The sequence below is a fragment of the Miniopterus schreibersii genome (genome assembly GCF_964146895.1).
Source record: "Miniopterus schreibersii genome assembly, chromosome: 3".
Lineage (NCBI taxonomy): Eukaryota > Metazoa > Chordata > Mammalia > Chiroptera > Miniopteridae > Miniopterus > Miniopterus schreibersii.
This window is the reverse complement of record NC_138103.1, coordinates 62,988,318-63,006,033: the sequence shown is the minus strand read 5'-3', so window position 1 is coordinate 63,006,033 and position 17,716 is coordinate 62,988,318. Positions and strand designations below refer to the sequence as shown.

Sequence of the window (17,716 nt, the reverse complement as noted above, 5' to 3'; positions counted from 1 at the left end):
CTGAAGCCTGGCGGTTTTCCTTCCCTCGTCCCTGGCTTTAGAATTTGTGTTGAAAAGTTAAAATACAAAACGCTGATGCGCTCCCCGGATCTTATCCCACGCACCTGCCTGTGGGGGCAGCAGGCTCTGCCTGGCGGGTGCTCAGGCTGTTTTTCAAGACTGAATGGGCAGGTTCATGACGCCAGCGGGGACAATGGCAGCTCAGAGGGTTTGCTCACCCCCTCATTTCTCTGAAAAGATGCCTCTACTTGATTACCTATCTGGGGGGTCACCTTTTGAAACGGACTGAAAAGAGCTTATCTTATAATCAACATTTCCCAGAAATTGCTCAAGAGCCATAGGCTATGAAAAGAAACAGATTTTAACAAAGTACATTCAATACACATTATTGCCAAAAGTTTGCAGAGCTGCGGGCCAGCCCTTTGAATATTTTCAGATTTGATTTTCCAAAGGAATGTTTTTAGAAGCTGCAAATACCTGGAGGCACTGATCAAAAGCAAGAGTGAGATGTCCTATTGGAACTGGATATTCAGGGGTTAGGGGAGACAATCTTACAAATTAGAGTTTACTTTTCAGTTTTAATCTAAGCTTGAACAATTACTGAACTATGGAGGAGGTGAGAACTGAGACCCGATAATAAATCAAAAACCTCCAGTGTGGTTGACATTCTGTTTAGACCAAACCACAAAACCTTTAAGAAAAAGCATCCTGATGAACCCACAAATGTGATATTAGTGCTTAAGAGAGTGTTGTGTTTTTTTCAAAAAGCTTTCTGACATGAAAAGGAAATAATTTACAGGAGACATAATCACATTTTCAACTACTTTGATTAGTTTTGTTAACTTGGCCAGGCTATAGTACTTGGTGATTTAATCATGCATGAATCTAGGTATTTTTATGAAGATATTTTATAGATATAGTTAACACCTACAAACATTTGACCTTAAGTAAAGGAGATTATGCTCAACAACCTGGGTGGGCCTGGTCTAATCAGTGGAAGTCCTTAAGAGCAAAAACAGGTTTTCTGGAGAAGAAATTCTGTCTCAAGATTGCAACATCAACTCCTAGCTGAATTTCCAGTCTGCTGGTCTGCCCTACAGATTTCAGACTTGCCATTCCTCATAATTGCATGAGTCAGTTCCTTAAAATAAATCTCTTTATACACACACACACTAGAATCAATATTCTGTTTCTATGGAAAACCCTGGTGGATATAATTACATTTATGTCCCCAAGCAATAGCTAAAGTTCTTACAACGGAAACTCAGAACTGTTCAATCTGGATAATCCTGCTTTCTAACCGTCTAGTTTGTACTGAGTGAATTGACAACATTCTTAATTTCAACCCACATGCCACACACTGCTGTAGAGGTGGGAGATGATAAAGATGTTTGGGCATCAGGCTGCCTGGGGATGTTCCCAGAACTCTGGGTGGTGAAAGGACCAGCAAGGAGCACTCACTGTCTGAGGGTCCACAGGGCTCAGACCCACTTCCCAAGCACAACTTGAAACAAAGATCTTCCAGAAGTAAATTCTGAGGACAGAATGTGGGGAAGCCTATGTACTAATGGCATATTAGGAAAGGACAGGCCTCCTGGTCTAGATGGAAAGGCCAAACAAGAATATAGATCTCACAACAGAAAAACACTTGAGATACTTCACATCTTGAGGGGAGACAAAATGAAATAAGGTACTTTCTGCCTGATACAGCGGGCAGCCTGGCCCTGTGGATGTGGCAATCACTGGATTGTATTCTCATATCCACCCTCTCTTCCTTGCCCAGAGACCTCTGATTTTGTTGGGATTGGAGGATATACCAGCCCCAGATGATAGGTCGAGATTAGTTTTAAGCGAGTGATCCTAAATTTCGATGTGCATTAATTAGAATTAGACTCTGATGCCAGGAGGATCTGGGATGAGCTTTGCTTTCCTGATGAAAGGAAGTAAGTCTTTAGTTCTTAAATAGATCGGCAACGCATGGCCTAATCTTAATCATTTTACTTTCTCCGGTCTCACTCGGGTTGACTTCTTATAATTAGCTTTTGTTTTGCTTCACTTAGTTATTCTAGAGATAGGAAATGAAATTTCAGTTACTTTTCTTCCTTACAAGCACTCAGTGATTTATAACCTCGAGGTGGCTTCAGGATCATCTGGGTGCTTAACAGGCCTTACACAGGTACTGGGGATGACTTTTTGAGAACCTGTCTGTTAGGACATGGGTGTTACACAATTTCAGTCTCACGGAAAAATGTGCTAACCTGAATATTTAGAACATGTGGTCGTGGTTTACTATTTACGTTTTTGACTCAATTATCACCTTATAGTGCTTTTCATATATCAGCCTGGGAAAAGTGAGACTTGGACTCTGTCTTGAAAGATGAACAGCCAGGCACCATGACAGAAAGGCTGATGTTTCCCAACAGCTGGCCTTTGGAAATTTGTGTGACCCTTGACTAATTTTATGTTTTCCTTCCATCATCCTTAAGCTGACTGTGGAGATAAATGGAGATAAACTGCCATCAGAGTCTTTGAAATTTTATGCGAGGTGTTCAAAGAATAATAGGAGGCCAGCACTTATGAACTAGTGCAACTTAAGAAATAATTGTACTTATTAAAGAAGCACATGAAAATGGTTACATAAAATCCAATGGCCCCAAAAGTCTAAGTGAAAACTAAAAGTCCCCTGCTCCTTCTCTCTCTAACCTCAGTTGTCCTTGGTTGGTTATTTGGATGAGTATAGATTTATTGGTTGAAAATATCTTTCTCCTCAGAATTTAAGGCATGGTTCTATTGTTTTTTCTTCTATTCCTTCTCCCCCTCCTTCTTGCCTTCCAAGCATGTCAAATTTGGTGGGTCCAAAACCAAAATGAAACTCCATCAGAAAATCCCATTACCTCCAACTTCAAAATATATCCTGAATCACAATTTTTTTCACTGTACTCAACCCTCTGGCCCAAGTTACCATCATCCCTCACCTGGACTTCTAATTGGTCTTTTTGCTTCTGTATTTTTTTTTAATTGTAAAATCTTTAACAAACTATTTGTGGCTTTATACTTTTTACTACATAAACAGTATGAAGATCTTACACACATAATCATAAACACATGGAATTGGGTTAGGTGTTTAGCATTCACTGGTCCTGTCATGTCAGCAGCTTCTTAATGCAAAAACTGGGGCTCACTCCAGCAGTTGAAGTAGGTTCAGCCCGTACAGAGGGCAGGGAATTGATGACCCTGGGAACAGCCTTAAACAAGGATGAGCAGGGGATAAATACCCCAGTTTTCTCCCCATTTCCCAGATATCCCCACAGTACTGAGCTTGGTACCCAATGGGAACCTGCTCACTGACCTTGACCTGGCTTACCTCCCCAGTTTCACTTTCCTTTCTTTCTTTTAATCTTCACCAGAGGATATTTTTTCCATTGCTTTTCAGAAAGAGTGGAAGGGAGGGAGGGAGAGAGAGAGAGAAACATTGATGCGAGGGAGACATATCAAATGGCTGCCTCTAGCATGGGCCCTGACCTCGGCCGGGGATGAGCCTGCAGCTGAAGTACATGCCCTTGGCTGGAACTGAACCGGGACCCTTCAGTCTGAGGGCTGACGCTCTAACCACTGAGCCAGGCTGGCCAGGGCTCCAGTTTCACTTTTCCACACACCAACTAGTGCTTTCATTTAAATTCTAGTCTTGGGATCTGCTTTTGGGGGGAACCCAATCTAAGACAGTGATGTATGCATTTTCCTGTCACTGGCCTTCCAGGTTGTTCTTAGTTTTTCACTGTTGCAAACAAGGCCGCAACATATTTCTACAAATCTTTTGATGTATATGTAGAAGTTTTTCTCTTGGTATTTCTCCATGAGTGGGATTGCTGGGTCAAAGGATATGTGCACCTTCATCATTAATAAATATTGCCAGCATTTTAAAAGGTTGAGTGTCAGGCATTGGTGAGAAGACCACATCTGGTGCATGTGGAATGGTTCCTTTCTGCAGTTTTAATTAGCATTTCCCCAGTTACTAGTGGGAATATATGTCTGTGCATGTATCTGTGGTATTTGCACTTCCTCTTCTGTAAATAGCGTGCTTCTTTTTCTTATCGATATGTGAGTTCTAAAAATTCTGGATACTAAATAGCAGAGTGTTCCATTGTTTTCTTGTGGTTTGGAAGTCTTATGCAGTATATATATATATATATATATATATATATATATATATATATATATAATATATATATATATATTTTTAAATCCTCACCTGCCCGGCCGGGCGTGGCTCAGTGGTTGAGCATCGACCTGGGATCCAGGCGATCGGGGTTCGATTCCCGGTCAGGGCACATGCCCGGGTTGCGGGCTCGATCAATGACTCTCTCATCATTGATGTTTCCATCTCTCTCTCTCCCTCTCCTTTCCTCTCTCTGAAATCAATAAAGATATATTTAAAAAAAAAAAAATTAAATCCTCACCTGAGGATATTTTTCCCATTGCTTTTCAGAGAGAGTGGAGGGGGCGGGGGAAGAGAGAGAGACACATCGATTGGCTGCCTCCCACACTGGCCCCGACTGGGGCTGGGCATTGAGCCTGCAACTGAGGTACATGCCCTTGGCCAGAATCAAACCCGGGACCCTCAGCCCTCGGGCTGATGCTCTAACCATAAGCCAAACCTGCGAGGGCGTGTCTTATGAAGTACTGATTTCTATTCTGTGTGACCTGTTTTTTGTTTTTTTCTCTATGAAAGATTTTTAGGAAATTCCTTTTTACTCCTGATGTTCTGTATCCTAATTTTACTGCTGAATGTGAAGGGCTCAACTTACTACCCTAATTAATTTTTCATGAAAATAAGCACATAGTAGTTCAAAAAAATCAAATTGCAATAGACATACCTAATGCATAAAATAACACACCCAACTTTGATACTGTCAACAGTTTAGAGAATAATTTTTCCTACATTAAAAATTTTGGATACTATTCTAAGTTTAAAAAAATGGTGCAACAAATACTCTTGGGCCCATCTCTTTGTTCAGGATTAATTTCTGGAAGTGGAAGTTCTGGGTCCAACCCCAAGTTATTCTGAATTTTAAATGACATTGCTAACTTTCACCCTAAAAAGTTTGTACCAATTTATAAGACAGAAAATGCTCTTTCTTTGGATACCTAAAAATCCAAATATTTGCTAACATGATGGGTAAAACATGCTTTAATTTTCATTTTTTAATTATGTGAAGTTTATTTTCTAACTTACTAATTTGTACTTAATGCCTTTATCTTCCCCGACATCAGAAAGAATGCCTGGGTATCTAAAAGAAATATACATATAATTAAGTAATGTATCAATTAAAATTACATATTTTTAAAAGAATAGTTTACTGATTTTTAGAGAAGAAGGGAGAGAGAGAGAGAAACATGGATGTGAGAGTGAATTTTTAATTTTGGCCGTATGCTTGCTGTTAGATTACTTTTTTGTGTGAAGAGCAGTCTATTCTTGTTCTGTCACTGGAACATCCCAATGAGTTTTTAAAGGTCTCAGACATTCTTTTTTAATCATCACGAAAGTAGTCTCCTACCTGCCTCTTACTATCTCTGTGGAGTATTCTGCAGTTCTCAGCTTAGTGATTCCCTGAATGAACAGAACTTTTTTCACAAGTGTGATATGCATAGAGTAATTCTGGTCCCTATTTTGATCTACTTTTCTTTTAATATCAAAGTTCTAACTCTTCTGTTTAGAATCCATTTCTGACATTTGGACAAATTTGGCTAGCTCCTTTCTTTATAGGCCTGGGTTTCAACTCATGCTATCAGGGGACTCTCCCACTGTGGTTTCGTGGTATATGTTACCCTAGGCGGGTGCTGGGAACCTAATCCTGGCCCTTGATGGACATTCCGACAGTTATAGCAACAGATGTTTCACAAATGATATATGATATAGCATCGTTAAGATTAATCTTAAGACTAATTAATAAAAATACATTGCTTAGAAATAATTATCCAGATCTAGAGTCAACAGAAGTCTTTTTCTAATGTTAAATACATAGTTGCTTGGCGGGGATGGAGAGGAACTTGAAATGAATCAGAAAACACCTTCACATTACTCGTTGTTTTCATATACTTCAAATTTGTACTTAATGCCTTTCTCCTCCTGGACATCAGAAAGAATGCCTGGGTATCTGTAAAAGAAATACACATATAATTAAATAATGTACCAATTAAAAAGTTTTTTTAAAAGGATAGTTTATTGATTTTTAGAGAAAAAGGGAGAGGGAGAGAGAGAGAAACATGGATGAGAGAGTGAACCATCAATTGGCTGCCTCCTGCACGCCCCCTTCTGGGTATTGAGCCCACAACCCGGGCATGTGCCCTGATTAGTGACCTTTTTGGTGCATGGGACAACACTCAGCCAATTGAGCCAAACTGGCCAGGGCAGTGGTCCACTGATTTTTGATAAAGGAGTCAAAACAATTTAATGGGGGAAAGAATAGTCTTTTCAACAAATATTGCTAGGGCAACTGGATAGCCATTTACAAAAGAATGAACTTGGCCCCTTTCCTTACACCATACATAAATTAACTATAATGGACCATACACTTAGAGTAAGAGTTAAAACTATAAAACATTTACTAGGAAACAGAGTACACCTCTAGGAGCTTGGATTAGGCAGTGGTTTCTTAGGTATTATTACACCAAAAGGACAAGTGACCAAAGGAAAAAACAGAAAAATTGGACATCATCAAAATGAAAAACCTTTGTGCTACAAATGATATCATTAAGAAAGAGAAAAGAAAAAAAAAAAAAGTAAATTAAAAAAAATAATTCAAATAATGGTAGAAAATTTGTCAAGCAAGTACTGGTGGGCAAAAGTAGGTTTACAGTTGTCCATATGGAAAATAATGCAATATAAACTGTGTCTCATGCTTCTCAACTGTAAACCTGCTTTTGCCCACCCCTGTATTACAACGTGGATGAACTTCCAAACGGTGTGCCAAGAGGCAGAAGTCAATTCCATAGGCGTCTCTGTAGAGACAGAAAAGAGATGACTGGTTCCCAGGGCTTGGAAGGAAGGGAGGGAGAATGGCTGCCAGTGAGTACACGTATTTTTGGGAGGGGTGATGAAAATGTTCTAAACTTACATTGTGGTGATGGTTGCACAACTCTGGGAATATACTAAAACCATTGAATTATATACTTTCAGTGGGTGAATGTTGTGATGTATGAATCATTTCCAGTAAAGATATTAAATTTTTCATTTCTGAGAGTCAGAGAGCCAGAATGGTGTTTAAGTTATCAAGGATCCTGAAGGGTCAGAGCTTTGGAAGAAGCCTGATTGAAAACAACAGGATGTGGAAAGGTATTTACCATGAAGCTGACTCACACACAGTAACCTATTCTTTGTTAGAAGCAAAGAGAAAGGTAAGAAATGAGGGACAACAGAGATCAGTATTCACATCGTGTGACAATCGGCAGCCTGAACAGTGTAAGAGAAAATATATAAGGTGCGGCAAAAACACACACGTATTTTTATATAAATATATATGAAATCAGTAAGTGTGACTTTTCTATGTAGTCACCTTTGCAAACTATAAGCAAAAGCCTGAACTTCAGCTGGTTAGAGCTAGTTAAGAGCCCAAGAAAATCAGTCATACATTTCGTTTGATTCAAGACGACCACCTATTACTCTATAAACTATCAATCTAAAGCTTAGCCATCCGTTCATTCAGACTTGGCTCTGAATGTTCTTTTAGGAGGTATTTACAAAACAAACACACTCAAAGAATGACTGCATTCAACTGAGAATATGTGAGAGAATGTGTTAAAAGCTAGTCAAAAGTGTTGATATAATTAATCTTAAAGCTGAAAAGTGTGTTTAAACTAAAATGCTGTAAGTTTTCAAAATCAGGCGTTTTCGTGCTAAAATCACAGCTACACAGTAAAGCAAGTGTAATCTCTCCTTTCCATCTCCGCCCCTGCTGTCAAGTCCCTTCATCTGTCACCTGAACTGCTGCAACTAACCGGCTTCCCAGCTTCACTCCTGTCCCCTCCGGCCCATTCGCCACAAACAGCTAGAACATCACTTAATTCAGAGCCCCCTAACCCTGCGTTTGGCCCCATCCCTTTGGCCCTTCCCCTTGCTCACAGCGCCCTCAGTGGCTTTCAAGGCTCCGGGAATAAGCTAAGCTTGTTCCGTCGCTGGGTCTCTGTAGGTCTAGGCACTGGCTCTGTCTGGTTTCCAGAATGCTCTCCCAGGCTCTTTGCGTGGCCCGCTTGTCACTTAGATACTAGTAATGCTACTGCTGTACTTAACCTAGTTATTAACAACAGGAAAGGAGCAAAGGGAAGGCCAAGAATTACAGGCTTGTCATTTAGGCAGCTACAACTTGACACTCCCCAGGGAGCCACCTGTCTATTCCCCCAAATAGCTGGGGGGACTGGGCAAGGAAAACAGACGCATGCTCAGTAAAGTCGGGGTGCCCTCAGGAAGGTACCTGCCTGTCGGTTATGCCTGGGAACAGTTCATTGCCCAGAATGGGCGTGCCACTCCAGGGCACAAAATTAGGCATAGTTTATCCCCTAAACAAGGGAGTTCGCTCTCTCGTGGGCTCCTGGCCTGCAGGTTCACGCGCCTGCCGCGGTGTTCACCCCCACGGCCCACAGCCAGGTGGCCCCGCACAGACGGACTGGCGCTGGGCCGGACCGGCTGCGACACGCAGCGGGAACGCTGGACACTGGCCTTGCTTCCAGCTCTGCTGCAGCCCCAGCTATACTTCTGTAACTGGAATGGGACTTTGGAAACCCAGGGATGCAATTCCGCCCAAATAAACAGCACTCATCCCCCTGTGCAAGTCTCAGAAAATTCTTTTTCTTGAGATCTGCTTTTCCGCCGTGGGGAAGAGCATACCCAGTTCCCCCGATGTCAGTGTAGACATCACCCTTCGGAGAGGACTTCTCAGACTAGCCAGTATTTACCGCATCACAGCGTCAGTCCCCCATCGCCACTCCTGGTGTTTATCTGTTGTTTGCCCCTCTCCCGCTCTAGTGCAAACACGTAATCTGGGGAGTAGTGAACAGCCTCTGTTTTGGTAAATACTCTTTCCTCAATGCCCAGGACAGTGTTTGATGCTGAATACAAATCTCATAGAAGGGACTAAGGATGACTCTAGATTTCAGTAAAACTTGAACATTCCCAAGTCTGTGAAAGCAGAATTCCAAAAATTTCTATAGTAGTTGTCTATAAAACACATTATTACCCCAAATTCAATCTGAGAGACATATTCTTTCCTGAAATTCTTAGACTGGAAATCCACAAGTGCTTCAGAATAATTAATAACATTTTACTTACTCTGGCAGAAGTTTATATTTCTCCAAATCAATATCTGGAAAAAATGTGTCAGTTTCAAATTCCTGCATGATCCTTGTCACAAATAATCTGAGATGGCCAGGCTTGTTCATGACTTCCTTTGAAATAAAACAAAAACCCTCAATTTCCTTATTTGTGTCAAAAGAAACTGAAACTCAAGATTTTTATTTGTTTTAATTATATAGCAAGTTTGTAGTAGGTATGAAAGAATGCTATTTATCCTATACTTTGGAGCCCTGCAAAATATGCCTTATTTATGCTGAGAATGGCACTAATCATTATACATAATTATGAGAGTGAGTTAAAATATATTCTGGCCTCTAGTTTGCTTACATGAACTCTTTTTTTCATTTAAGCATTCAGTTTTATCTTTTTTCTTTGGTGGTTGCTTAGGAATTAGGAATCCTGAATTATCTAGTTACTGGCTATAGAAAAATTTACATATACATAAATGGATAAGATAGTATAATTTCATGAGACCTTGACTATTGAAAACCTCAAGGGCATACTTGGTACATTTACATAAAATTTAATAATGCTTCCATTTCCCAGGAGATAGTTACAATGCTAGTAGGTAATTTATTCTGCCTCTTGTTGCTAATGATTCTGTTTGGCCTCATCCTGATAATGACTTTTCTGACTATCATCTATAATATTGTTGATAAAAAATCATGAGTCCTAGCTGCTGCTCCAAGAAAGCAAAAACTCTGGATTGAAAAAAACCACACAATATATACACACACATATAAATGTAATTTCAAGTGTTTGTTATCTTTAAAATTCCAAATAAGGGCACAGAACAAATTTCATTTTATTTTCAACACTACAGCTTATAGTATTACATCATTTATTCTCTTGTCTCAAACAAATATTTTACCAATTCTTGCTGTACCAAAATTTAGGAAAATCGAGTAGGACTAACCCCGCAGCATGTGAAGGTCTGTCTCAAAGGAATGCTATTTGGCAAGCCTTTTCTGTGAAGGGTCAGATAGTAAATGTTTTAGGCTTTTGGTCCATATGGTTTCTCTTACCATTTAGGCAAAAGCAGCCACAGACAATACTAAGCCAATGGCCGTGGCTGTGTGCTGTGTTCCAGTAAAACTTTACAGAAACAGGCGAGTAGGCCCACTTTGGCCCATGAGAAGAGAAGCCTAAATGCTCTACAAGATACTGTGATGTGAGGTAGGTGGACAATGCAGAATTATAACCTGGCGGTTCTACTTCCTTATTATTTACTACATATAGATCTATCAGATTATATGAATGAATTTAATTTTAAGTATTTATATTGTTTAAAAGGTTGTAGAAAAAGGAACCTAAGAACAGTTTTTGTAATCCCAGCTAAGACCTGGTATAGCTCTTCTTTCTCAAATAATTTCAGTGCACATGTTACCACAAGCCCGCAAAGGGTAGGGGCTGATTTTTTCCCTCCCTGTAAATATTAATCTTTCATTAGTGTTTTAAAAGAGTAAGACAATTCCTTTTATTGTCCTCAAAATTTTTGAAAGCTGGAAGTCATTTGATGTCAAGAACAAGGAATATTTTTCTCTTTTACTTACTGTTTTCCCTTATGATATAAAGTAATACTTTTCCCATGCCCTCACATTATATGAAATTGTGGAGGTAGAGTTTTCTGCTTTTAACAAATTCAAATACATCTGGTCAGTGTACATCAACTGAGAGCCCCGTCGCTGTCTCAGTAAGAGACCTATTCTTCCTTGAAGAAAAGGGGTAACTCAGTTTCTCAGGGCATCCAGGGAGTAGAAAACAGTGCAGTCCTGATATGATTCTAAAGGAAGGACTTAGAATGTTTTTTAAATTGGAAACATCAATTATTTTGAATTGGAAATAAACTGGTAAAGACTTAAAAGCTTACTTTTACATATTTATTTAGTTTGCATTATAGTATCAAGAAAAAGAGAATTCGTATTGACAATATGTCTCACTGACAGCAGGGAAATGTGCTTCCTTAGCTCGTGACCTAACAAGTACAGATGGCAGGGAAGCTGAAAGAAGGTAGAGTGGAGCACTTCTTTGTATTTACAGATAACTTTACTTACCTTATAAACAGAACCACCTCCTACTATCCAAACCATGTCCACTTTATTTGTTAATTCTGGTTCCTCAATAAGTTTTAAAGCATCATCCAGACTTTTGGCAAGAAAATGAGCTCCTTTTGGAGGTTCCCTGAGGTTAAGAGAAAGAATTACATACAATTTCTACGAAAGCCATTCATACTAGTCAAATAATCTGTATGGGATGCAGTAATTGTAAAACTAAAATCGTCATAAATATGAATCCTTTCAACAAAAAACAGTTAACAGCAGTATGGCCTATGACCAATAATTTTACTCATATTTGTGTAGATATGGTCCACAGTGAATCAAAAAACAAAAGCACTTCTGTTGTCTTGAGATATTTATGATTGAAAAAACTCAGAACAGTAGTCGTCTCTGGAGGGATGGAGTAAAGATTCCCTGGGAAGGGGCATGAAGAAACTTTCTAGGGGTTATGGTCATGTTCTGTATCTTTGATACGGGTTCTATAGGTGCATACACTTGTCATAACCTAGGAAATGTACACTTAAGACTTGTATACTTCACTGTATGTAATATTTATCTCAAAAGCAAAAACTGTAAAGAAATATAACTCTAGTTGATGTATATGATGAAATATTTAGGGGAAAACATACTAATGTATGCAATTTGTTTGGAAATGCATAAAAAGAACAAGACTGATGGATGGATGAATGATATAACAAGCAGAGTAAAGTGTTCAAATGGTAAAATCTATGTGGTGGGTATACAGGTGTTTACGGTAAAGTTTTTTACATTTGAAAGTTTCATGATAAAATGTTGGAAAAAGTAATATGCTTGAATGACTAGTTTGAAATGATATTGAAACTTAATATGTGGTGAGTGGGAAAAGAAATTTCACATTTCAAATAATACAGAAATGGATGAAGTATTAAAAATTGAGCATGCTTTAATTACTTTTGTAATTAAAAATCCAAGAAATAAAATGCTAGTTTCAGGGTATACACTGAGTAGCTCAATCTCTCCAAGCTGCACAACTGTGTTTTTGGGCAGAGGGTTGCAATTCCCTTTCTAAGTGAGAAACCTGCAGAATTAGGCTTTCATCGTGGGACAGTGGCTCAAAATGGTTCAGGGATTAAGGTGAGAACTACTTGCTCTTTTTGGAAAAGGAAAACAAAGAACGGATTAGGGGATTTAGTTCAGATTTTAGTTATAACAAAGGCATGGAGGAAATGCTTCTGCGAAATGTTGCTTTTTAGCAGTTTAGAAATAAGTTTCACAGGCAACACTGGACTCCCAGATGGAGAGAAAGGATAACGCAAAAAGTTGAGCTAATGTCTGAGCTCATTAGCTCCTCCACAGTACAAATCCTAGAACTAATACAGTGGCTAACACATAGCAAGCACTCAGTATTGTGACTTATTTCACTGCTAAATTTCCTTCCTTTAATTACTTCAAACCAGTGGAGACTGGAACCTTGACAATGGAGAGTTGGTATGTTGTGGCATACAAATTCTGTGTCAAGAAGCGTGTCAAGGTATCAACGTGCCTGATATCTTGTTTTGAACTTGAAGCCTTGAATTCCCTCAGAGGGTTGGCATGAAAATTTATAATGCACATAGTAGGCACTCCTATCATAGGTTCCATACCTTTCCTTAAAAGCCCTATTCGAGGGAGGCTGCTTTTTACCTGATGGGTAGTTATAGTAGAAAGAAAACACCTAACGTTGGTTGAGTGGCTATTTGCTCTCTCAAGTAGTGGGGTCAAGCAGTACTCTACATGCATCATACCATTTCATGTTTCCAGCGGCCCTGTGTAGGTACATAGGACACAGGTACATTTTTACTGATGATGATAGTGAGGCAGAGAGGTTAAGTAACCAGTGGTCACCGAGCTAGGAAATGGTGATCCTGGGATTTGAACTCCAGCAGTCTGATGCTGGAGCCTGAGCTGCAACTTCTTACATTGACGATATGTTCTCAACTGGTGGCCACCAGTTACAAGGCTGTCATTTTCTGGTTTCTTCAGACCTCTGGATGGTGTGGCCTAATTTAGGCAAAGCCCTCAGACCAGTGTCTTATGGCCTTCAGCAGCCTCACCTGATTACCCCAGGTACCATATAAACATTATCTTTTTCCAACGAGCCCGATGTCAAAGAAGATGCATGGCAGATGGGACTTTGGCCCCATTTCTCTGGGGACTGTCGGGAAAGCGTTTCGTAAAAAGCCCTATGCTAGAATCACATTTAACCAGAATACAAATATGTTCAATTTAAAACCTTTCATAGTCTTTAGAAATGTGATTTTCAACTATTTAAAATTGGTTCAGGCATGCTCCATCTCATAATTGAATACTATGCAGCCACTAAAAATATTTCCAGAAAATTAATCTTTTAATATGTCAAATGGGGGAAAAAAGACAGGTTACAAAGTAATACTATGTGGGATGACCCTACTTTTATGAATCATTGAATGGACTATTCATTCTGTGAGAATTTCTGAACTCTCACTTTGCTAGGGACTATGCTAGATGCTGGAAATAGAGATATAAAAAAAAGCACTCCCTGTACCAAAAAGGTGGCAGTGGCAGGCACAGAAATGTCTCAGCAGTGGCCATCAAGTGATGGCCACGTAATGGAGCTGTGTGGAGGATGCTAGATGGGCAGAGAGGTGGTGAGTCCCCCGGGTGGGCTGATGGGGGCGAGTGCTGCTCGGAGAGTGATCCTTGGCTGAGCCTTGAAGGGGGTGACAAGGTGCCAAACACAGAAGTGACGGACCACCAGCGATATTATTGAGGCTTCTACTGAAGTTCCTAAACTTACTTAACACAAGAAAGCTCCAAGTGGAGGGCAGAAGAAAAATAACGTGCGGTAAGGTTTAAAACAGTGAAGGGTAAGACGGCAGAGGGAGGCCCGGAGGCAGCGGCCAGGGAGCCGGGAGCACGGCGGGAGCGGGGGGCCGATGGCCAGAGAAGGGGGGTTTGGTCTGAAGATGGAGGGAGAGAAGAACAGGGTGATGTGTGAAGGTGAAAATGATGATGTCATGAGCCTGTTCGCTGTGCTCTCGTTAATATTAACATTTTCTGTAAGCTGTCAGGGTCATGCTGCTGAAGGAGCGAGGGTGGGGGAGTGGCGCCTGATGTCTCCGTAGGGTGCCTTCTGCGCGCCAGAAATTAATAACATAAAATTTCACTCGATCCTTCAAATCGCCCTAAGACGCTGTCATCATTAATCCCGTTTAGGGGGCAGAGCAGAAGCCGGGGCGGCCTCTGCTGCGCCGAGCGTCGGGGGGGGGGCTGCCCCTTGAGGAGAGAAAGTTTCAGTCACTGTGGAGAATTTGATCGTGAGACCACAAAAAATATTACACCATGAAATGTTAGATAATTTTTGGATTGTGGACAAGTTATAACATCCCATGGAGGCAATTTTAGATTTTTTAAAGATGCTGTCAAAGCTACAGCATTGCAGTAAAGTTTCTTAATTTTTGGTTCCAAAGACCTTAAAAAAATGCTTGATATAGAAATCACATACTATCCAATTTACCTTTGAACGTGTACGATTCAGTTAACTTTTTAGTATGTTCATTTAGCATGTTCATCTTTAGTACGTTCATCACCACCGTCTGCTTTCAGAACATCTCCATCGCCCTGGAGAGAAGCCCATGACCTAGTATCAGGTATGCCCGCCGCCCCCGCCTCTCTGTGGATGTGCCCCTTCTGGACATTTCATAGAAAGGGAATCGCGTGCTCTGCTGTGCCTAGCTTTTTTCAGTTAGCACGCTGTTTTCAAAGCTCATCTGTGCTGTAGCGTATCTTGGCTCTCAATCCTTTTTGTGGAATAATAAATATTCCATTGTATGGCTATAGCACATTTTGTTTATTGTTCCTCAGTTGATGAACATTTGGGATGTTTCCCATTTCTGGATGTTATGAACGATGCTGCTGTGAACATTTGTGTACAAGTTTTTGTGTGGTCCTGTTTTCATTTCTCTTGGGTAGGTACCAAGGAGAATTGCTGGGTCATATAACTCTATGTTTAACCTTTTGAGAAAGTGCCAATCTGTTTTCCAAATGTGGCTGTATAGTGTTTCTTTTAAAGCCACACTTGATAGTCTAGAAAGCCATGGAAAAGCATTCCCCCCCCATAACTTATTAAGTAAATAGTTACCCAAAATAACTAGTATGGGGCAGCTGATTTTGGGATTATCTTGAGGATTCAGTTTCTTCTCATACGGGGGAGAGGATGGTGGTGAGACTGTCCCTGAAAACTTACAGGAGCAATAGTGATTCACTGTGTAAATCTCCCCCCTTTTATCAGGACCCAGCAGTGCTAGTACACAGCAGGTGTCAGAATATGTGGGACTGACCAGCAGTTGACCAGGGAAGGAGAAGGCAGGATAAAAAATAAACTCTAAATTTTTTTCCTGATACCCCTATTTCCTTGGCATGCTTGATAATAAAGACTTTAAATTTTCTCTCTGCCTATAAATAAAAAGCAAAATTCACCAATAAATGTTATATATAAATATATAATAAACAACCAAACCCAATTACACATACCACAGAGGGGTCATAAAGAAGAAATCAGACCATTATTTGAGGAGATTTGCTATCTCAACTGAACAGCTCTCCCACTGAGATTTCTTTATGTTTGTTTTAGCTCAGCCTAGCCATAAATAAACTTGAGTAGTATTTAAGAATATATTATTAAAGGGTCTCTGGAAATGGCAATACAGTCTGTGAATTTGGACTCTACCAAGTAGGATAATCAGAATATCCTAGCAACCAGGAGAAAGAGAAGAATTTGAAGATCGAGGCAGATGGCAAGATGCACATCAACACATTCCCCATCACTCAAAGGCAAGCAATGCAAATATTCAGGTACACTTTCTTCCAGGTTTTTCCCTACACCATTCTAGGAGGGATCTGGGAGAAAACCTATTGAAGCTCGAACCCCGTTAGCCTAGAGTTGCGCAATGTTTTTTCTTTCCTGTGGTGTGATGGTCTTTGATGTGTTCACTTGGCTGGGCTATAGTCCTCAGTTATTCAGACACTCATCTAGGTGTTGCTGTGAAGGTATTTTATAGATGTTACTGAAGTTGATAATTGGATGACTTTAATCTGAGTTGGCCAGATTCAATCAGCTGAAAGGCCTTAAATACAGATCTGAGGCTTCCCTGAAGGAATTTCACCTGCAGATATCAGCTTCAGCCTCCCCTGAAGAGTTGGAGCCTCCCCTTTCTGATGGCCCGCCCCTTTCCAGTTCATTTCCAGGCCTCAGGAACTAACTACATTGGCCTGGCGGGCAAGAAAATTCCTAGCAGGGCCCAACTGGACATACACCCTTCTTCTAGGACCCCTAGGACCATTTCAATACTTTGAAATTTATCTGCAGACACAGGATAAAGAACAGAAGTACAAAATACTTTGTGAGTATTGTGGAAAACTAGGAATAATAGGTCACGAGATTATGATAGTTTTTTGCCCATCTTAAAATTTTTATCTTCCTGCATTTAGGACTGGGTCCAGGGAAATGATAGCAAGTCCCAAAACATGTATTTTGGTTTTATGTACAACTGAAAAGTTACTAATTTATGTTATATAACTGATTTCTGACCCTACTGAACTGAGTTGAATGGTTCAAGGAAGCCTGCAATTAATTCTGTTACCATAGTGAGATTTAATATGACTTCTTAAGACTCATCATTTGAGGAGATTTTAAATCACTCACTTGAGCAGCAGAGTAAGTTATAACTGCTTTTTCATTTCCTGTAATCACCTATGTGATATTAAACAGCTTCATCAATAGCTACATTCGTAGTATTTTATTTCATTGTATACTGACCTCCAACATAAGAAGTGGGACATGATTTTCATGTGGTGAATTTGTACTTACTTGAGTTTTCTACTGAGAACTAAATTAATCCTGTCCTTTAAAGTCTGATTCTTCTCCGGAATGGAGAACCAGGTCTTCCTACCCATAATCACCAAATTCTGCTTACCTGTAAAATCACATAGAAAGAATAGATATGTTTTGGGAACATACACCTATATTTTCATGTATTTACGCATATATAATTGTCATATTGACAACTAGTGGATCTGCTTTAAAAAATGAAAATTTTTAACATTTTTGCCAAAATTTACATTTATCACCCATTATCTAAATATAGTAATTATATTTCCCTTTGGCTTTATCCAACTTATATGCAATATAGTTTTAATCAGTTGTAGTCATGTATAATATAGTTGTGAAAAGCAAAGATTCTGAGTCAAAGTGCTTCAGTTGAATGTATTCTGTTATTTTCTAAGCAAGTCATGTTAATCTTCTGTGCCTTACTAT

The 17,716-nt window shown here is 39.8% G+C and overlaps 1 protein-coding gene across 1 annotated transcript; it reads right to left on the bottom strand.

Moving 5' to 3' along the window:
* Positions 1 to 6,076: 6,076 nt before the first annotated feature.
* DHFR (dihydrofolate reductase) lies at positions 6,077 to 17,370 on the bottom strand (the record flags this gene model as incomplete). The annotated part of the gene is made up of 4 exons (XM_081131941.1): positions 17,270 to 17,370; positions 11,401 to 11,527; positions 9,323 to 9,438; positions 6,077 to 6,155 (listed from the first exon to the last, which is right to left on the bottom strand). Exons 1-4 carry the CDS (start codon positions 17,353 to 17,355, stop codon positions 6,077 to 6,079), a joined length of 408 nt encoding a protein of 135 aa, XP_080988067.1. The 5' UTR covers positions 17,356 to 17,370.
* Between the last annotated feature and the right edge of the window lie 346 nt (positions 17,371 to 17,716).